At 41.1% G+C, this 22,033-nt stretch overlaps 2 protein-coding genes across 4 annotated transcripts in view; both read right to left on the minus strand.

Moving 5' to 3' along the window:
• LOC100706642 (PDZ domain-containing RING finger protein 4) overlaps positions 1–11,897 on the minus strand; it is a 112,569-nt gene extending 100,672 nt beyond the window's left edge. Inside the window, exons 1-2 of the mRNA XM_005450997.4 lie at positions 9,867–11,897; positions 9,655–9,738 (exon numbers count right to left, since the gene is read on the minus strand). Coding sequence (XP_005451054.1) covers positions 9,655–9,738; positions 9,867–10,268 — 486 coding nt within the window. The 5' untranslated portion in view covers positions 10,269–11,897. The remainder of the gene's footprint in view (positions 1–9,654; positions 9,739–9,866) is intronic.
• Positions 11,898–12,051: 154 nt separating this feature from the next.
• The window catches only part of cntn1a (contactin 1a), a 59,917-nt gene continuing 49,935 nt past the window's right edge, over positions 12,052–22,033 (minus strand). For all 3 annotated transcript variants that reach the window (XM_005450996.4, XM_013270567.3, XM_013270566.3), the window contains exons 16-24: positions 20,031–20,192; positions 19,594–19,743; positions 18,921–18,991; positions 17,490–17,724; positions 16,450–16,553; positions 15,942–16,128; positions 15,672–15,784; positions 15,405–15,561; positions 12,052–14,262 (exon numbers count right to left, since the gene is read on the minus strand). In XM_005450996.4, coding sequence (XP_005451053.1) covers positions 14,186–14,262; positions 15,405–15,561; positions 15,672–15,784; positions 15,942–16,128; positions 16,450–16,553; positions 17,490–17,724; positions 18,921–18,991; positions 19,594–19,743; positions 20,031–20,192 — 1,256 coding nt within the window. In that variant the 3' untranslated portion in view covers positions 12,052–14,185. The remainder of the gene's footprint in view (positions 14,263–15,404; positions 15,562–15,671; positions 15,785–15,941; positions 16,129–16,449; positions 16,554–17,489; positions 17,725–18,920; positions 18,992–19,593; positions 19,744–20,030; positions 20,193–22,033) is intronic.

Below are 22,033 nucleotides of genomic sequence, written 5' to 3' on the forward strand. Positions count from 1 at the left end.
AGCGTACACGTGTGTGCTTCCTGCCATCTGCTGGTTAGATCATGCTGTTACGCTCCCTACACTGCATTCAGCTGTCGACTTGTCCACCACGGTGCATGCTTTTGCTTTTGCTTATGCTTAATCTGCCAATCAAGGGCCCCCGATAATGAGAAACGCATGACGTACAAAAACAATGTGCTCTCAATGCGGGCAAGCGGCGGCGAAGCCAACTCCAATCTGGAGCCCCGAGATACTATCAGATGTAGTGAGTGATAAGCGTGCCTCTTTGTTAGCACAACCAGATGGAGGTCTGGTACCAACACCAGTGCTGTGACCTCAACATGCTGACTCAACACCACCAGTTTTGTACTGTGGTCGAATATATCTGGCTCACTATTGGCAGCAGTTACACAAACACACACACGCACATGCAGATTGGTATCAGCCTCCTTCCCTACACGGTGGAGATCAATTAGCAGGAAATGAAGCAAAGAAACACTGACGTATGTGGCCTGCTCTGTGAGCAAACCCTGCAAATTTTAAATCGTACACACATGTCAAACTCCCACACTCTTACGTATAAACACGTGTGATATTTGTTGTAATATCCCTTTTGATATAAATGCTAACATTTTGCCAAACAATATAAATATGAACATAAGAAGTCATCTTGTGGAATGCGGCGCCACTTGCTCAACTGTCCAAAAGTCTTAAATTAGGATGTAAAATGAAATCTTCCACAAGTGGAACTCAATGAGCCCACATGATGATCTATAATAACTATAACAGCACCGATAATGTGGTCAATGGCTATGAAATGACTACATAATGCTTATGATTTCAATTATCTGTTTGTGAAAAAAAGAACACTGAAAAAGGTCTGCTTGAAAGAATCACTCTGCTTTCTAGATGGTGAAACTATCAGGATTAAAACTCCTGCTTTATCTGCGGGACAACAGCAATCATAACGAATATTTATAGTCAATTTCTCTCTAAGTCCATTTAGCTAATTAAAAACCTCCCTCTGTTTCAGCAGCAACATGAAGGCAATGATTGTAATAGAATTAGACTGCTCTATCTGGCTGCAAAAAGTAACACGCTAAGCCTGTCACTAACTAGTTCCTAAGAGGTCGCGCTACAGCGAGCAAACACCAATTTCTGGCTATTACTGAAAGAAGCTACTCACTCACTGTAATCAGAAAAGACTTTAGACTGGTGTTCTCTGCAAAGCCTTCTGTATTGTAACTGTTTGAAGTCTTATTTTCTGTAAAAATGTGATAAACCAAGTTCTTAAGCTGGAAAAGATCGAACAAATCCATCTTTTTACAGGGTAAGATTTCTGGAAGAGTAGCTTTGGGGTTTTTGTGAGGTACACAATAATGAGCTGTGATTGTTATTTTGGCTGCTCAGAGGTCAAACAAAAGCTATTTAAGTAAAACGTCTTTATAGTCACAAACAGACAACAGGAGCATTTAAAGGAGTGGTTCTGCTTTGCTGTCTTGCTGAACATGAGATTGGGACTCAGTAAACAGCTAGCCGTCCAATTATTTTGGTTAAAAAAACATTTTTTTAAAGGTAGAGCTACAATGATAGAACGCTCCACCAGACAGCAGGTGCTTTTAGTTTTAATGACTTAAATAATGGGTCTGTTTTATAGCAATACAGCAGGAAAGATTATGTTCATTTTCAATTTCCTTGAGCCCCTGTGTTATATTTTAAGAGCTTTTGATGTTCTTGTTTGTTATAATGCCAGGAATAATGAGACTCACAATGATAGTGATGTTATCTGCTTTTTATACAGAAACATCATTTTCAGGAAGGGCATCCATTATATTAGCCAACCTGATGTCAGGGTAAAAGTGAAAAAAATGATGTGGCAGGCTAGTCCAGTTTGCCAAATTTCCATTGCAGCAACTGATGGACTGAGATATGATGTCCTACAGCTGTTCTACTGGATACAGATCAATGGTATCAGTTCCTCCATCCTCCAGGAACTCCCTGCACACTCTAATCAGATCAGGCTGATATTGTTGTACACCAGAAGGAACCCAGGACCCGCTGCACCAGCATAGGGTCTGACAGTGGGTCCAAGGACTTCATCTATATGCCTAATGGCAGATATGGTGCCACTGGCTAGGCTGTAGAGGTCTGTGCGTCCTTCCATTGATATGCCTCCACAGACCATCGCTGACCCACCACCAAACCAGTCATGCTGAACGATGTAACAGGACTGCTCTGGCGGTGCTCATCCTGTTCCTCCATGCAAAAAGGAGCAGATACAACTCCTGGTGATGGGTTAAGACCCTCTTAGAGTAACTGCCTGTCTCCTGGAATTTCCTCCATGCTCTTGAGACTGTGCTGGGAGACACAGCAAACCTTCGCAATGGCATATATTGATTTGTCATCCTGGAGGAGTTGAAGTACCTCTGCAACCTCTGCAGGATCCAGGCATTGCCAGTAGTCACACTGACCCTAGCCAATTGCAAAACTAGTGAAAAAACATTCAGAAAAGATGAGGAGGGAAAAAATGTAACTATATAACCATTCTTGTTTTGGGCGTAGTCTCATTGTTGCCGCTCTAGTTCACCTGTAGTTAATTTCATTTACGCCAAAGCAGCTGAAGTTTCACTGACTTGATGCTGTACTCTTTTTCCTATCACAAAAGGATAGCTATCACAAAAGACCGATGATGATAAACAATCACAATTCCTTTAAGATCTGTCTGTCTGTGCCCGTGTGTGTTAGTTTGTGTATCATCTGCGTTGTTGAGCTTATGCATATGTGCGTGCATATCTAAAAGAAAAAAGAATCGAATATGCTAATGTGTGTGCAGCTTTAAAACAAAATGTTTCACTGTTTTTGTATCCAACACAGGCGAGTGTTGGCCTTCAAAATGGAATGAAAGCCGGGACTCCAAAGGGTAGTTTTGTTTTGATCCCTCATCTTGGCAGGCGCACAGTGCCATGCCAGTGTTTGCTAATACCCCGAACGCACCTGGCATATTACACAAGCTTATATCCCATTCCTCAACACCTTCCTAATGTACTGCACTGGTCTTCCCTTGTACAGTTGGTTCTCTGAGTATATGGAAGCCTCTGCCCAGATGTAATTAAGCCCTAATCCTCCTGCTGACAAAAGCAGAGGCAGTCTTAATTCAGTTTGCGCATCAATGTGCAGCACAAAGTCTGCAGGAGGCTTTGAGAATATGATGCATCTCCAGTGAAAGGCCAGAGGTGATGCTGTGATCTTGTCTTATAAAAGCCATAATGCACGGTCGAGGACAATCCACAGAGGCCTTTCAAACACTGGGTTCATCTGTAATGAATTCAGCAGTGGCAGGCTTCAATTTTGCCTCCAGGTCTAACCACAACATTACCTCATTACACTCTCCTTACAACCTTTGCAGAGAACCATGATGCAAGAGTGACCACTGCGGCGAGTATGTGTATGTACACACACACAGCTGTTTGTGTACACAAAAGCACGATGCTGACTCAAGGCTTTCAGTGTAATCTCCCTATAACAGCTGTAGTTACATGTGGTTAAGCCACATGTTTATCAAGTCTCCAGGAAATCAGTGGCTCTGTGTGAGTTCAAAAGGCATCAGGTAACTGACTAACCAAACCCCCCAGTGATGTTAAAGATGGGAACAGAGGGGGCGACCGAATTAGGATTTGACCACAGATGCTCAGTGGTTGAATCAGCTTCACGTCGAGCAATTTTCTCGACTGCTTGGTTGCACGAGAGCTGTTGTGTACAAAGAGTTTCGTGGCATCAATGGCAAGTGAAGTAGGAGGCACAGGTATGTACATCTGAGTGTGTCAAAACCAGGATGTGTATTTGTACTGCACTTGTTTGTTTGCACATGTAATGACTGTAAGTAAGCACTGGCACATGAAAGTCATTTTTCAAACACCCCAGTGGGAAGCGACCTGGAAATTTCATCAGTTTCTTTTCAGCTTCCTAGTTTACAGTCTCTTTGACACAAGGCTCTTTTCCAGATGTTGGCTGCTGAATCCTGAACTTATACAGCCTACGGTTTACAGTCATTAAAGTGTGAGCAAAGCCAAGTGCTCTCCCTTCTGGATGAATGAAATGATCAATCACTCCAGTCACTGTGTGCTTCCTGTGGTACACCTGAGAGCAAAGCTACAGTACAGGAATGAGCTGCCATATGAAATCTGCACACCTGATAGGCAAAAACCTCAGTCCCTCGAAAAAACTTAAAATAAAAAATTCCTGATTACTTTGGGGGCTTTAAATTATTCTTTTAATTTTCTAAACAGCCGCTAATATTTAAATATTTTACTTTCATACTAAAATAAATAGCCTTTCTCAGATATTTTACAAAGACGTGCAGATAAGTCTTAAAAAGCATCCTTCTTCATACTCACTGTTGTTTTGCTGATTTGCCTACCACAATCTGACAGCTGAGGTCAAGTATAAATAAAATGTCAACAGAAAACTGACCGTCATAACTTTCATCAAGGCTTCATAATCAAAAAGGACATTAAGGTGTAAAAATAAAACAGCTGTACCCACAGACCAGGCTCGCCAACATCTCACCGACATTTAAAAAGGGCCCCTTTCAGCAGGTAGGCACAAGCGACCCATAGTGCCCCTTCTTAGCAGCGTGGTGGTCTTTAGCAGAAGGTTTTCTTTTTCACACCTCCTGCTTAAAACAACAGACCAAGACAGCTAAAATAAACTATGCACACAAGCACACACACACAAAATGTTTTACATTCAAAGTTTTTGGTTGGGTCTAAATACACACCCTTGGAATCTGGAATATTCTAATCTCAATATCTGCCTCACAGCTTTGGAAAAACATCTCATTTGCCAAACCAACACCTAAGAAAACACAGCAAATTCCCTCAATTAACAGAATTTCCTATAAATATGCAGAGAAGTCAGACTACGACATTAAGCAAGACATCGACTAAAAGTTTAATTTAGGAACTAAGCGCTTATCTATGTCAAATATCTACAAGCAGAAAATTTGAAATTAATCCAAAACGATATTTTGTTTTGCACAAAGTTTGTGTGTGTCTGTCAAATTGGACAGGAAATAGGAAATGGTGAACAGGGCGGTCCCTCTTTCTCACAGCAGAAGAACAAACACTTTAAGTGGTATAAATTCTGCGTAAATGGCATACCAAACAGAGCAGAACAGGTACTGGGAAGGAAAAAAAAACTCTTCCACTACTTCTATGCAGTACTTAAAAAGATTGATTGACTCAATATCTGTATCAGCCAAGCCCAAGTTTTCTAAATCTGTCACCTTTAAGTGAAGAAGTGAAGAAGCTATAAACCAATAAGTAAGCTATTTTCTCTGAATAAAGGCATTTTTCCTCCAGTTTATCCCGTTTAGGCAAAGTCTTTTGGGAATTGGAGCACAAGGAGATTATAAAACTGTCTAGACATGCAGTAAAAACATGGGTAAAACTGTTGGCCCAACTAATGTCACCATCAGACGTCTGCCATTGCAACATACAAAAATGTGTTTTTTCTATATTTCTCAGGTAGTTTTTCATTCAACCCGGCCAGCAGTTTTACTTCCAAGGAAAAAAGACATTCACCCATTTAGCAACCTATTTGGGAATGCAAAATAGATACAAAAAAATCAAAATTAAACTGACATGAAAGTAGATTTTTCTCTTATTGTGAAGCAATCTTGTCATCTTTTGTTATGGAAGCAAACAGACCGAAGTGCTTTCGTCTCAATGCTGTCACGCAAGACAGGATTTTGATGACACTGATACTTAAGTTGTGTACTCTCCATTCTTTTACTCTTTTTGCCCTTTTCTCTTAGTATAAACAAAAAGGAGAATTAGCCGGATCTCTTGAGGCCACTGCACTCCCACTCTTAACCAGTTTAAAAGGACTTCAAGAAAAAGAAAAAAAGCCTTCCCTGAAATGTCACGGGCACAGTATTGGTCAAAAGCGTAGATCTGAGGGTCCTGGTTTGAGACAGGAGGCATGGTGGGACTGTTTTACTGTACCTCAGCTGTGGTTTCATTTGTATGTTTATCTGGCTTTACACAAGCATGGGCCAAACTTCATGGGGAAATGAATGTTGCTGTGTTTTTGTAATGCTGACTAATCCTGCTGCTGTTTCAGTGTCGTGCCTTACTTCCATTATCCCTTTTCAACATAGCAAAACTGTCAGCCTGACTCGAAGTCACCGACTGGATTCAGTGTCAGGCCAGTGAGCACACAATCAGTTGGATTAGATCAGTTTATCTCTGAGTTGCATGGAAAAATGCAGTTTGACTTGCATAAAGACACAATCTTAACCGCCATCCAGTGCCACCTCACAATTTGTTTTTCTGTCTTCTTTCTTCCTCTCTTTCTTTCTTTCTTTCAAATACAATACTGAACAAATCGGCAAGCTGTTGTCTGCAGGAATGATCAAGATCACTGACCAAGAAAAACTGGCATCTGAGTATTTTCCATTACAAAAGTCTCCTTCATTACTGAAAGATTATTTTCATAAAAGCTGCAATCTAGGCTTCAGCTTTCCACGTCATAATGAAGTGAAACCAGGATTTGATCTTGCATTAGTTACCACCAGTTACATTTGCTGTTACTACCTATAAACTTGGGGTTTAGATAAGAACAGATAAAGTTTCCCATTACAACGCCATCTGAAAATCTGAATCAACTTACTACTGAAAATACTAACTTTTAATTTAAGTGAAACAATTGAGAAATAACAAACTTAACAAGAAAGTGACATCCCATCCTTATTCCATAGGGTTTAAAATGATGTCACTGATGTTGGATAAGAAGCCCTGGCTCGCAGTCTTCGCTCTAATTCATCCCAAAGCTTTTTTATCGTGTTGAGGTTAGGACTCTGTGCAGGCCTGTCAAGTTCTTCCACACCAGTATTGCTCATCCATGTCTTTATGCACCTTTCTTTCTGCACTGGTGTGCAGTCATGTTGGAACAGGAAGGGACCATCACCAAATTGTCACCACAAAGTGTCCAAAGCGTCTTGGTGCTAAAGCATTAGGAGTTCCTTTCACTAAAGTGTAAAGTGTAAAGTGCCGAGCTCAACTCCTGCAAATAAACTCCACACCATAATCCTCCCTCCACCAAACTTTACACTTAACCCAGTCAGACGAGTAGCGTTACCCTGGCAACCACCAAACCAGACTTGGTCTCTTAGACAAGTGTGATTTGTCACTACAGAGAACATGTCTCCACTACTATAGTAGAGTCCAGTGGCGGCATGCTTTACACCACATCCAGCGCTTTGCATTGTACTCGGTGATGTAAGGCTGAGATGGAGCTGCTTGGCCAGGGAAACCCATTCCATGAAGCTCTCTATGCTCTCTTCTTGAGCTAATCTGAAGGCCACATGAAGTTCGGAGTTATGGAGCAATTGACTCTGCAGAAAGTTGGTGACCTCTGTGCAAGATGCACCTCTGCATCCACTGTGACTTTATGTGGCCTACCGCTCAATGGAAGAGTTACTGTCGTTCCCAATCAGTTCCACTTTGACATAATACAAATAAATATACTGTAATACCACTAAGAGTTGACTATGGAATACTTTATACACCTATGGCTATGGAAGTGATTGGAACATCTGGATTCAATGATTTAGATTGGTGAGCACTTTTGGCAATATTATACTATCGCCAAAATAAGAAAAGCATTTCTTATATCTCAATAAGCTTTTTGGAGCGTTGTCAGATCATGCTTAGATAACATGGGTCATCCAGACTTGTGGAGCCCATACCTGTTTATTTATCCTGTCAGTAAAGCAGAAAAATATTAAACAAAATGTAAGTTAGTGATATAAATTTAAAATAAATGGAAAAAAGACGCATCTTGATTAGTCTTAGTTTTGCACACTATATGTACCAATCAAGGGTAAAAGATGTATTTCAAACATATTTCTTTTACCCAGGCTCATAATGAGAAGGGTTTTGTTTTACCTCCTTTGTCTGAAATGAGAGAAGCACTGCTTCAATAACTTGCAACACATTTTCCATTTTAGCACTACATGTGTGCAATTCTAGGATGGAAAACGTGACAGGCATAACTAAAGGGGCTCAATAAAGTGTCATTAGGCCTGCTTTCCAACCACACAAAGAGGCCTTTGACGACCCATAACTTCTGCTGGGATGTTTACTAGTCGCCCAGCTGCATTGTCCACGCAGACAGAAGACCCATCGCTTTTCCAGCAAAGTGGATTTCCTCTAAAATTGAAAACCATGTTTTATGAACAGCAACCCAGCGCTCCAAAGTATTGGAAAATCCATTTGGAAAGAAAAAGAAGCAAACAAACTGAAAAAAACTATTAAAAGACATATTAGAAAGGAGTATTTAAACAAAAAAAAGAAAGAGAGAGCTTAAAATAGATGCTGTGTTGCTGCCCAGGGTTGGCAGAGGAGAGTTTTCCACATTAATCAAAAGTGAGTCTGTTGCACTCTGAGCATGCTGCAGGCAATTAGAGAGACACTTTACGTGACCATTACCACGATTAAACCCATCCACCTCCACCAGCAGCCCAAACACAACACAGTCCCTGGCCATAACACAAACTTTCAGGTTACCTTGTGAGCTTACCAAAAACAAGAGCTTAATGTTAGATTTGGAAGCGACGGGCTTAATAAACCTCTGTAGCAGCAAAGACGCAGGAGCAGTTACAAAGCGTGTCCACGCAGCTTAGCTCATCAATTATATACTGACACAATTGTGAGCAATTACACATAAATTACACCCAGGCTGGAGAAAACACATTACAAAAACAGGCATTTAACATTTAATCCAAACTGCTGACGACAGAAGTGAGAGTGGGCTTTTTAGTTTTTCTTTCTAGCAGAGCTGCAACAATTAGTGAGCAGAGCCATCAGTCGTTCTCCCAGAAAATTAACCAAACCTCATTTTAAGGGAAATGTCAAAACATTGAAATTCCAGTCTTTCCAGTCGTTTCCGCTGCAGACTGATTGACTGATTTTTATTTGAGATCTGACGAGATACTTGAAGATTGAACCTTGCGGCTTGGAAAATGGACGTTAATTTATTTAGAAGATAAACATTAATATATTAATAGCTTGTAAATGCATTAATAAGTGCACTTGCAACTCAATATAAATGTCATTCGGTGATTCTTTTGATAAGTTTCGACACTGGCCTACATTTTTTTGTAGGTTAAAAGATACAGAGGATACTATGATTAGTTGAAATGTGCATGAAAGTGATCAAGTCAATGCCTTTGTAAATAAACTTACACGAAATCAAAGTCCACACTACACCACTACACAAAAATGACAAATAAGCAGGAAGTGTGCGGAGAGAATACCTGCTACTGTATAAGCATTCTTCAGACAGACTGCTATCCCACAGTCAACATTTACTCAGAGAATGAACTTGCTGTGGGGTTAAAGCTGAGCAGAAGCAGCAGGTGAAAGACAGCAGGAGGAAACACATCCTTTCTCAACAACACCAGAAGTGTCTTAGTGGATACTACCAGATAGCACTTAATAATTCAAAAAGCACGTGCACTGTTGCCTCTGGGCATGTTAGATAAGCACTGTATGCTGTGAAGCTTTTTTTTTTAATGGATCAGCCACATTTACCGCACATGTCAGCAAAAGGGCTTAAAGCCTGAATATGACATTGACTGATAAGCTGTTATGGGCAGTGTGCTTCTCTTACCTGGTGTGCTTTGGTTTGACCCTGTGCCATTTCCTCATTATCTGATACCTTGCTCTCCATGTCAGCAGCTAGGCTGGAGTCACTCTAAATCAGTCAAATAAAACAACACAAACACACATTTAACAACAAAAAAAGTCCCACAGTGTTGTGTATTTCTCAACTGATAAATGACATTTTTTACACAACATAGCCTTAGAGAAATCATCTCTCACCTTGCAGTAACCAGCTAACTGTTCTGCAATACTGCGGATGTGCACCAAGTACTGGTTAAGCCTCCTTTGATACTTGAGTGCGTCGAGTTGAGCCTGGTTCTGCAGAGTTGACACCTGGGCTAAAAGGCACTGCTCCCTCCTGTTCCACCTGAGCCTCGCTATCCAGGCTTCGTGTTCCAAAGTTACGCTTCTCTCCTCCAAAGCATCGGCGACAGTGCGGAGCGCCTCCACACAGCAGTGCTCCCCTTTACTTACGTCCAGACCGGACAGCAGGAGACCGCATCCTCTCTGACAAACACCTTCACCGCGATGTGGCTTTGTTTGCGACTCCATCCCGCCTGGGGTTAAAACTTGGCTCTCTGGGTCCTTCTCCACACCAGCGCTCGGGCAATCAGCGCACATAGTTTGCCAGGGCAACTTTTGTACGCGGAACAACGAGTTCGGACGAAGTTATTCAAATTTACAAGTCTGGACACATGAAGGCGTGCGCGCACTGAAAAGTTTGAGCGATCTGGGTTGCTCTCGCTGAGCTGATGGGCTGCGCCACTTTTTTTCAGCACATGACAAATGTGAACAGCAAACTTCAGCCTCCTGACTTCCTGCTGATGTTTCTGGACAGGGTCGATATCTCTGTAACTTTTTCTCTTCACGGAGAGAATGAATTTAATACCAGTTATGTATGATGTGCAATAGTTATTTAATCTTATTTGATTATCCGTGAAAAATGTCCGTGTCAATTCCTTATCCTGTCATATATAAGTGAGCCTCATTTAAGGCTACATCAGCATGTTGGTATTTTATTTTGCGCATTTTCACTCGGTTTTGTGCAACTTCTCTTAATTGTAATGTGATTTCATGTGTTACTAACCTTTTCCAGCAGAGGTCGCTCAATATCCCACATAGTCTGAAACAATTAACTCCCTCCAGCTTTTCAATTAGGCAGTCCAAATGATGATTGCAGTTATCAGTTTGCTCCTCCTCCACTATTAATTCACTTTGCTTATTAGTACACTACAGTAGTTCTACAATAGTGAAAATAGTCTCAGGGGTGCCATGCTTCTTCACTGGAAATGCAGTTTATAGACATCTACATTAGTCCATGCAGCATGGCATGCAGTAGCCATCTCACACAGCATCACATTTCAGATCTCCCTGCAAGGCATTCTGTTTCTAGTCAGCTGTTGCACCGCTTTAAAGTGTGTTTTGTGTTTTCTGAGCTGTGAAAGAACTGGTGTAGATTTACAAAGGCAAAAGTCAAATCTGTCCACCTTTCTGTAGAAACTCATGTTTTATTTTTTCCCTCCATCACTCGGTGCAAATGAAATAGTAGCACTTTGTGGTGTAAATCTGTTTAAAAGAAGTGCTGCTACTTTTAAATGAATCCTGCTGTGATCTAGAAGACTCATCTAGACCACAGCACCAGACTTTAACAATTGCTGTACGTGTGTTTTGTGGAAAGTGTTACACGGCCACCTGGGATCGGGACCTGTCACAGAGGCCATATGCTTGAACTGATAAGCCACTAAATCGTGGCAGAAAAAAAAGTTATCTCTGTCTTTTGTTCTCTCTCTCTCTGAGCTGATTTCACAGGGGTAAAAAACTGTTAAGAACCCTGGGTGAAACAGCAAGATGGCCAAAAGCCCAAAAAGAATTCGACCTAATCCAAGAAAAGAAGTGATACCAATTTACTTTTCATCTGCTCGATACCTGATAGGACACAAAACTCAAACAGCTGTTTCTCCTTGAAAAAGTGGAACTGGCCTTATCTGCAATGGAGGGCAGAATGAAACACTATCTCTGATATATTTGGTACCAGCTTTGGTAAAGAAAAACTTTTTTTCTCTAGATAAAAGGGGGACAAACACAGAAACTGACAAAAACATGCCTATACATGACAGATGATGCTTTTGATTTTCTTACTTTACAGAGCATTTTAGAGCTGAAAGTCTGCTATACTCCTCGTGAAATGCCTGGTCCTATAAATAAAGAATTTGTATTTATCCGTGGTACTTTTACTTGAAAAACTACACTTTTTTTTGATGCCATGTTATGGACCTGTAATAGTAAATCATTTCAAATAATCAACTGAAAAGCAGTACAAGTCAGTTTTGGGGCATGTTGATGAGCATTCACTGAGCAGTTGCTGCAAGAATGACAAAGAAAAGAGCAGAACAGTATATGAATGTATAGTTAACTACACTTTTATTGTTCCTTGTCCAGCCAATGAGAGGTTTCAGTTTCATCCCTCATATATGCCATTCATGTCCAACGAAGCACTGAATTCCAGGAGGCAGCCAAACATGCTGCCACAGCCACCAATGATACTATCAAATCGCAGCCATTGCATGTACCCGACTGCGGGACCACTTCTGAACTCAAATGAGTGAGATTCCTTTAGTCAGTTTAAGATTTTCTCTCTCGCTTAGCAGCTAACGAACATATTAGTCTAGGATCTACTCCTTCTCTGACGTAAAGGGATGCCACTCAGGTATGGAATGTGTTTCACATGAAGCCGAGAGGCCGATAAGTCGCTATGATGTGGAAGTGTTGCAGAGTAATGTATCACTTGCTCTCCAATCTCATGCATGTTATAATTTTGCGCCGCTGCTTCTTCCAAAAATGTCAAAGTTCAAGGCATTCATGCATTTGGCAACTCTTTTTTTGATGTTTTGTGGCATGAAGAAAAGTCAGGAAAAAGCACTTTGTGGTGGACATTGATATCGTCACAATGTAAGAAGCATGACCAACGTCAGTCACACAAGAGAGGAATCAGAGGAACTCAAAATGTACCGTTTGCTCCTCCAGTTGAGAGAAATAAACTCAGAAACTGTCCAACCAGAGCTGGGCGGAGACATACAAATATAATATTAAAAAACAAAAAATGACAATGTTTATATATCTCTGATCATATGTTAATAAAAAGACAAAAATGTATTCAGAATAACATCGTGAGCTTTGGATGAGCTCTTACAGCTGACTCGGATGGCTTTGCTTACCTTATGATTTTTAGAGAATGAAAAATGAAATAAACTGGATAACAGTTACAGGTGCTAAGCAAATGACCCTGTTAGAAAATATAAAGTAGCCACAGGTAATTCAGACATTGCACAATTATAGGAGGGCATGAGCGTCGCTACCATTCACTCTCACTGTTAATAGTGACTCGCACTCAAAGCCATAAACGAGAGATATTAAATGAAACTGATCACATTAAATAAAATGCCAACATTCGTTTACAAAGCACCAGGTGGTACCACTGAGGTCCTAATGATACAGTCAAAACAAAGTAGATTTAGTTTAGATCACGGGCGATGTTGAAGCTTTCAGTCTCGGTTGAACATCGATCTAAACGTTTCTGCAAAGCCTTCATCACAGTCACACACTGTTCGCCGCAGTTTTACATTTTAAACTTCCTTTAGATGTTGTTAGCATTTCCTGCTGCTGTGGGTTGGTTCCATTGGATTCTATATTTGAATATAAATGTGCCAAAATCAGAACACTTTGAGCCATTTCAAACGCCATCAACATGCACAGAGTTTAAAGTGGTATTAGTAAAGCTTATGTTACGGTTTGGAGGTAAGCAGCAATTGCAGGTTAAACCAATCAACTTCTCTTTAGAGAACACTGTTATACTAGACAGTAAAACAATATCAATTAGTGATTACGTTTCAGCATGGCATCATCTGCTCATTTCTCTACCTGCGTCTGAAAGGATGCAGGCGGTTGAGATTTGATTTGACTGTGTCTCGTTAACAGAGGGTGTGCTTATTTTAAGAAAAAAAAATTCCACCGAACAGCAAGCCATGAAACACATGAAGATATTTTTTTTATAAACTCATACACTTACCCTTCACAGTTACTTGTTTACCTTATATTATGGAATGCACTGTAGGAAGGATTTTCCAGAACGTCACAGACCAAACATACAGCATCTTTATAATAAGAAAGAACAGCGTTGTGATTTAAAATGACCGAACAGCCAGCCTATGAAAAGTGCAGCGTTTGCACTTCGAGAACGTTTTAAAACAAGTTGCTGTGAAGGATAAGTGCAGTCATTTATATAAGGCATATTTTTAAAGTTGACAGAACTCCTTTGACTCTCCTCCAAAGAGGCCATTTTTGTGGATAAATAAGGAATGTCTTTGTCCTTTTTCCAATTTTTCCATTTCTGTGTCCGTTTCCACAAATGTATTCCAGAGGAACGAGCCAGAACATGACATCCCAGATTACAGGGCGGAACCGAAAGATTGTGGAAAGAGGCTCAAAGTCCTTGCAGGAGTCTCCTTCACAGGAAGTGAAGACAAAAGATGGCGCTACATTCAGAGGTTCAGGCAGAGGAGAGCCACAAAGAGCAGGGAGAGTACGCTGAGAGACTGGGCGGCCGAGACACCCCCACCTGACAGAGAAGGAGAAATGTAGGTATACCTTCATCAATAGATGGAACCTACAACAACAACAATGAGACTGCACATCACCCCTAACCATGTCGAGACACTGAGTGTCACTGTTGTGATTGCAAAATCAGTTTCAACCTGATAGGTGATCAAACAAATTGTCCATAAACTGTAAGTAATCTTAATGACACCTGCCAGTATGCTTTTAATTATATTCTTATATATTTTGTAAGTATGTCACTGCAACACTTTGGCAACTTGCATACATAGAAGATGTAACAGGAACGTTATTATTATTATTGTTATCAACATCCGGAAATACTGAAATACAGTACTCCCCACCAATCCTCATCCATCAAACTCAAGAACATGTTTGGAGTGTGAAGTGTGATATACCCCATCTGTGTGGATAATGCCTTAAATGCCCCTCTATTTGTCAGTGCCCTGCACTTGAAATCCCTCAAGGCTGAAATTTCCCGGTCTGTGAAATCACGCTGTCAGGTGGGGTCTGGACTGAATGATAAGGGATAAGGAAAACCACAGGAGGGGTTTCCTCTTCTCATCAAGATCAATTACAGAAGCTTAAGCTCTTCTATGCAGTCAGCCTGCCCCGTCAGTCCATCAGCCAGAGAGGGGATCCAGTCAGCGGGCTATCGAGGCTTTAGTCACGGGCCATCTTAGCTTTCCAATCTAAAGTATGTAACCAGAAGTGACAGCTCTGCTCTGGCCCATGGGAACCCTCTAGCTGTGACAAATGATAACCTACTGCAGACTCTGAACCTGTAATCCCACCAGCAACTGGCAGGTCAGGAATGAACCAGAGTGTCTTTCCCCACAGGAATATGGATTTTAAATGTCATCAAATGACTTAAGTCGTATTTTTTTCCTGTGAGTGAAACTAAACCTGGGTGATGATGGAATAGAATTTTCATGGGTGATTAGTTTCACGGAATAAGAGTAATTTAATCTAAAAAGATAACAATTCAAAAGGAATTTTGAAGGAATGTTTATCTCTTCTAAATTTGTTCTTTCAGGGGTTTTAAGCTACATTTAAGCACAATCAGACACCATGTTGACAGAATTAAACACAAAAGCCAACTTAGGAATCTAGGGACCTTAAATCAACTCAAAATCACTTTATTACCTGTGATCTGGACTGTGGTCGTAGCCCCATCTCCTCCTTCTGTGTGTGCCCGGACCTCCACCACATAGTTCCCATTTGGAGGTAGGGGAAGATCAATGTTTCGCTTGTAGGTGTTGTACAGAGTGCCTGTGGTTTGGCCCTCTGGCCTGTATAGTACCTGCGTATGCACATATGTATAATGCATATTAACAGAGAACGAAAAGGGTCTCAGCAGCTATTCTTTTTATTTCAGAGATGAAACAAGAGTGATGAAAAGATGAAACTCACTCGGTACCCTTCTATTGAGGACTCATTAGCCATCGGTTCCACTTGTTCCCAGGCAATATTTATTGACTGGCCCTTCACTTTTTTAGCTATTATTTTGGGGGCTCGGTCTGGTGCTGGTGAAGTTAAAACAAAGCAATCATGAATATTTGTATTTTTAAATGGCTCAAATCTTGTGTGTAGAATGCACTGTTCTTACAGATACAACACTGTGAGCTGTTTCCAAGCACTTCTCTGTTAGTTAATGATAAACTACTGTAAAGCGCAACATACGGGGTTTCTTGGTTAGGACCCGGAAGTGGTGGCTGGGTGGCCCGTATCCTGCAGAGTTGTAGCCTCGAACTTCAATAATGTACTCTGTGTAAGGTCTCAGATTTTCTAGTTTAGTGTGGTTCTCCCTGCTAGACACGCCAATCGTCTCGGCCTGCCCTTCACTTTGACCAGATTCCCAGTACTTCACCTGGGAAACACAGACGCATAGGTGAGACTGCAAGGATTCCATCTTGGATTTAAAGCGCTCTGTACAAGTGAAAACCTTATTAAATGTAAGTATTAGTTTAACAGTTTTGGAGAAATGCTGGAGAAAAGCATGTCTTTATATTTAAAGCAATATGTTTGTATTAATGTGTGTTTTGATGGATTTAAATTGATTGTGGTTTTCCTTAGAGGTGCTTAAAGTAAGTTTGCTTTGTGAGCAAAAAAAAGTCACAAATGGAGGTGTTTGAATCAGCTAAAGTGATGAATACTACTGTGATCAAGCCTCATAAACGTTTCTACTGACCTGGTATCCATCTAAATTACTATATGAGAGGGGCATCCAGGACACAGTGGCAGCTTTGGCAGAGAGAGCTCTGGCTTCAACAACTGCAGGAGCTTCAGCTGGAGCTAAAAAGAAACCCAGAGAACAGATATATTCAGTGCAAGACCCATTTTTTTAGGGATGTCAAAAAATTACATTCATTATTTTCTTTTTTTAATCAAACACAAAGCAATCCAAAAATTTTAAATATTTAGTTTAACATACGCAGACTTACTATACTAAACATTGGCTTATATTTCTTCATATGTATCTATTGGCTTCTTTTGCTTTTTGTTCTCTCAGTGGGTTCTCAGTGACATTTCTCATGTCTCACCATCAGACACTATTCCACAACTTATGGAACATTTAAACCCTGTGTGTAGTCTTTTCTTGCCAGGAAACTGTCCTAAAATGCTAAACTGCCATGCTGTCGCCACGTTGTAAACAGAGGCAAGCTCTGAGGAAGATGGTTTGTATGCATGCGCAACCAGCCTGCACGCAACTATGGTCACAGATTTGCCTGGCGACGGCTCACTTTGAAGGCATAACCATAAAAATCATACACCCCCACCAGGCAACCATTTCCTGATTGTGTTACCATGGCAGCAGGAGCATCTCTGTCACCCATCATGCCTGAGTTTCTAGTGGTTATCTCAACTGCTTGTCAGTGGAAGCTAATAACTTGCTAAATGCTTTGCATCTTTGGGTGAGTTATCAGCTTTCTGGTTCATGCTACGTAGATCATAATAATCCCCCAACAAGGAACCCGAGAAAGAAGGCGAGAGAGAAGGGGGGATGATGGGTTCACTTTCAAGGGGTATTAATATTTCTCATTATTATACATGAGAGCTAATATTAAAAGGATCCTTCTTCACAGTGGCGCACTGACTTGCAGGACTGAGCAATCCCTCATTCTCTGACACTAATAAAACAGAACCAGGTTGATCTGCGATGCTGTTTTGAGATCACTTTAGCACATTTTCCTGTTACAGATGAGAGGGCTGAATCTCTTAACCGCTCACCGTCCTGTGCAGAATAGATGATGGCCGTTAGGCTGTAGGGTCCTTCTCCCTGGACGTTGAACGCTTTGACTTTGACTTGAAACTCTGTCAAAGGCGGGATGTCAGAGGCTTTGTGGACGTAGCGCCTGGCCTGGGGATCGGCTACTGCCACCCGTTTCCACTCTTGCTCATCTTGGGGCTTGAAGGCCACAATGTAGCCAAAATTGGGCCCATAGTAGTACTTTGGCTTCACAGGCTGTTGACAAAATGAATAATAAATTGAAACATGGCATTTGGCAAATGTTTAATTTAACACACGTCACTCTTGATCAGCTTTTATAGCAAAGTAAAAAAAGCCCAACTTAAAAAACTCAAATTTCACTAATCAGATGATATTTAAGTACAATTTAATACAGTGACTGCAGTGTGTAAGGCATCTGTTTTATATACAGCAACGACACAATTGGTTCATCCTTCTCTATCATCACACCTCATTTCCTTTGTGGACACCGTGTCTTTGTCATCGCACATGCACAGCAAGATAAACATATCATCTCGTCCTCCAGCTGCTCTGGAATTAAACGGTCATGCTGCAGCCAAGAAAAATACAATTTAGCCATAGCTAATTTATCAACGGCTGCAGCAGAGAAGCAACACACCATGAATTAGTTCAGTCGCTGAGTTGGGTTTTTTTTCACGATAGCGATCGTTTTATCATTCCCGTCTTCTCTACTGCATGATCTGTGGTACGCTCGTTGTTCTGATTAACAAAGCAATTGAAAACCTATCACTGTGTTTTATTAATTGCCAGTTTAAAAATTCTGCATTACTTATCTTAAGTGTAATCGGCCTTTTTTCAAATTTGCACTACTCTCCATGTACATCTCAGAAGGTGCTGTAGTTATATATTTATATCTATATTATATATCCATGTACATCTCTGTTACTGTATTTGCACAACTGCAAATCTTTATAGATTCCCTGGAGTGTCCTTTTATCTTTTCTTATTTCTTCTTTTATACTACGGTGAGAGAGAAACAATAAGCTCTCCTGTATGTGCTGCACATGTGGTGAATAATAAACAACACAATAAAATCTTTGGATCTTTTACTGGACTTAATTTGAAGAAGTGACACATCTTTAAGAGAGTAAAAAAGAAGTCCAGTTGGATTCAACTGAAGCATTTAAGACTACGATGACCCGAATAACTGAAATCCTGAGCAGACATCTGCATTATCTGGTCTTTCTGTGCCCTGTTTCAAACTCTTTTTAATAATTTGTTTGACTTCTGAAACACTGACCACATGGCTTCCCACTCTCTTTTAAACGTAAATCTAAATGTCAGTGTGACTATTACAAATTGAACTAAAAACTAAACATCTTTAAGCAAGTTTTCTTATATAAACATGTAACCCATCTTCCCACTTTACCCAGTGGAAAGTCCCAACCTACCGTCCATGTAATGGTCAGTTCTCTGCTAGCCCCTCCACCCCCGCCAACATCTGAGGGCGCCACCACAGGAACTACAATGAGACAGCAACAGCAAAACTCTGAGCCCACATTGCTATGAATCCACGCAAACAAAGCCAAACCACACAGGCTGTAACCTAGCCCTGCCAATGTTCCTCTAACATCCTTCCTCTTCAAATGCGGTATCAGTGTCTTCTCCTGTGCCAAACGCAACACCTAAATGTCCACGTGGGAACGTTGCCATTCAGGGAGACAGAGAGCGGGACAAGTTCTTCTGTTTGCCTTGAGTCTAGTAGCTCACTTTCAACTTATGATTATTTTTTCAAGAGAGGTTACTGTAAGTCTGTGATTCCCATTTTATAATTGAATTTCAGTATACAGTTTCACCAAAGTGCTCATTTGTGGAGGTTTGTGTGGTGAGTTTTCTGCACTAGAAAGCGCAGCATGATGGGATTTATGCTGACTCATTTCTCCAGTGATACTTAACGTAAGTAAACAGTGCAATAATAGAATGATGATGAATAAATAACAGAACGGAAAGCTGGACTGTAGTACCACATCTCTTTTTTTCCCTTCTACTTCTTGACCTATTAAGTTGCTCCGATTCTTTATTCCTTCTTATATTTAGATGTCCAAAGTCAAAACACAATCTTACCTGCTTCCAGCGTTTTAATAATAGGCGATGGGTTGCTTGGGTCTCCTGTCCCCAGAGTGTTAGTAGCAATGACCCTGAACTCATAGTCTGTCCAGGGAATCAAGTCCACCACTGTGGTCATCTCTGCGTTCCCCTCTACATTAACAGGAACTATAGAAAGACAAGTTCATTTTAGTGCTATTGCGCTCTACGGTTGAACAATATACACCGGTTTTATCCTTAAAACAAACGTGCAGTTCTATTTTTGGAACCCACACTATGTTTTAATTCACCGAAGCATAACTAAAGTATATTTAAGCCATCTTTAAGAGACATTAACCACCTTGTAGGCCTATAGTATCATTGTGTGGCATGACCACAAATATTACAACACCAGACCCAGCTCAGCACTACGGTAGCAGTGTTTATTTTACCAACAAGCACGCTGGAGTTCTTACATGTAGTGGCATTCTTCCAGACATCGTTTGAGAACTGGTCCTTGTACTGGATGGTATATTTGGAGATCGGACTGTGGTTGTCTGCACCACGGCTCCACTGCAACTTTACACTTTTGTCTGTTTTTTCTATTATTCGCACCCCACCTGGAGCACCAGGAGGACCTGGGCAAAGAGAAGAATAACAAGAAGGCTTAAGGCAAACATAAATGTGGCTGCAGGTGTCTGTAGAAGAAAGTGATGCTTGTCAATTAGGTTCAGAAATTGCCATCCCATGCCAGCTTGCCATCACCAGTGTGTGAATGTGTGTGTGAATGGGTGGATGACTGTAGTGTAAAGCGCTTTGGGGTCCATAGGGACTAAGTAAAGCGCTATACAAATACAGGACATTTACCATTTACAAATTAGAATCCCCACAAATGTTCACTTTGACTTTTCCCTCAAGCGGTCAATAAGTCTCCTACATGCAAACTGGAAAGAAACTCAGGGGGAAGCTCTCAGTTTAGACCCTGAGCTGTTTAAAAACTTTACAAACTCTCAAGATGTCTAATGTTTGGTGCATATGAAATACTGCACATCAAAGCCCTTACATTTCCCTTTTTTTAAGAGTTTTATTTAAAAGACATCAGCAAAGACTGATGGATTAAGGCATTAGAGCTTAGAAGCCCATTGACATACATGAACTAAAGCTTAAGCAAAAGCTCTACAATCCAGTGTTTCTCTTGGTCCTAATGCTCCTCTTGATTCTTCCTTTGGAACTTAAAAAAAATGGCTTAATAGAAAACCCAGACTGTGTCAGGGTTAGACTCCCAACCCACAGCGTCAGAAATCAGCCAGAATTTACTTTTTTCCAAATCATGAATGTGAGCCGAGAGAACTAAGGCGATTAGTGAGCCAAAAGCCGGACAGGCCTTAAGCTTACCCTCGTCTCCAAGAGTCAGGAGAGAAGGCTTAGTTGTTACAATCTAATGTAAGGAATAAAACACTGCACTTTTAGGGTTTTACAGTTTGGAGCCCATATGGAGGAATCCTTGAGTACAATCCAGAGTTTAACAAAGTGGGTAAATAGTTTTCCTCGTTCACAGCAACACTTCAACATTGCTCCAAGACTCTGTACTTTACTCTGTTTACACGCACGCATACATTCACATGAAAACAGCTCCGCAGCCTATCTTTAATCCCTGCTAATAACAGGCTACAGGTGCAGAGCTGTGTTTTGAGCTTGGACACTCTCCTCAAGCAGATCTGCTTCCTCATCTGCCATGATAAATGGCTGTCTTTCATCTCTCCCTCGTTGCGCCCCGGGCTGCTGGCATTTGGCACTCCATTAGGAGCAGCCCCGGACCTGTGCTTTGGTTACACTCTGGGAAACGTCACAGTCAGCCGCTGTGCGTTCACCTGGCCATCTGTCAACACCTGCTCTGAAAGCAACAGCAGCGGCAGCACACCCAAGACACACCAGGGATCACTGGCAAGCAATTCACTGCTAGAATTCCTATCTAAAAAGATTCTTTGTCCTCCAGCACTGGGGCCTGTTTCAAGCGGTGAGGAAAGCACTGCAAGACAAGTTCTCAGTCATCAAGAAGAAGAAGAAGGTGAAAACAAAGTGCGATGAATCATCCACACTCTGAAATACAGTAAAGAAGACACAGAGACCTCTGAAAAAGTGACAGTGTTTGCTTTGTGTGTGTTTACATCTATATGAGGTTGGAAGAACAAGTTACTGTGTGCTGTGCTGAGAGATTGAAATCACTGATTCATTATATACTCATCCCGAGGCATTACGCTTGGAATATAAACAGGTCAGAGCTGGCACTGTACTAAAAGCATTGCTTTTTAGGTCAAATTTTTACTTTGTCTGTGCAACCATAGCAACAAGCACAAACTTTCCTATAAAACAATTCATCTTACTTGGGACTGGGTGGACATAGCAATTTGTTTCGGATAAATATGACCAGCAGTGTGCCACCGTGCAGCCAAGCAATGCCATGTTGAGGCAAGCCACC

This window comes from Oreochromis niloticus, linkage group LG7, assembly GCF_001858045.2.
Source record: "Oreochromis niloticus isolate F11D_XX linkage group LG7, O_niloticus_UMD_NMBU, whole genome shotgun sequence".
Lineage (NCBI taxonomy): Eukaryota > Metazoa > Chordata > Actinopteri > Cichliformes > Cichlidae > Oreochromis > Oreochromis niloticus.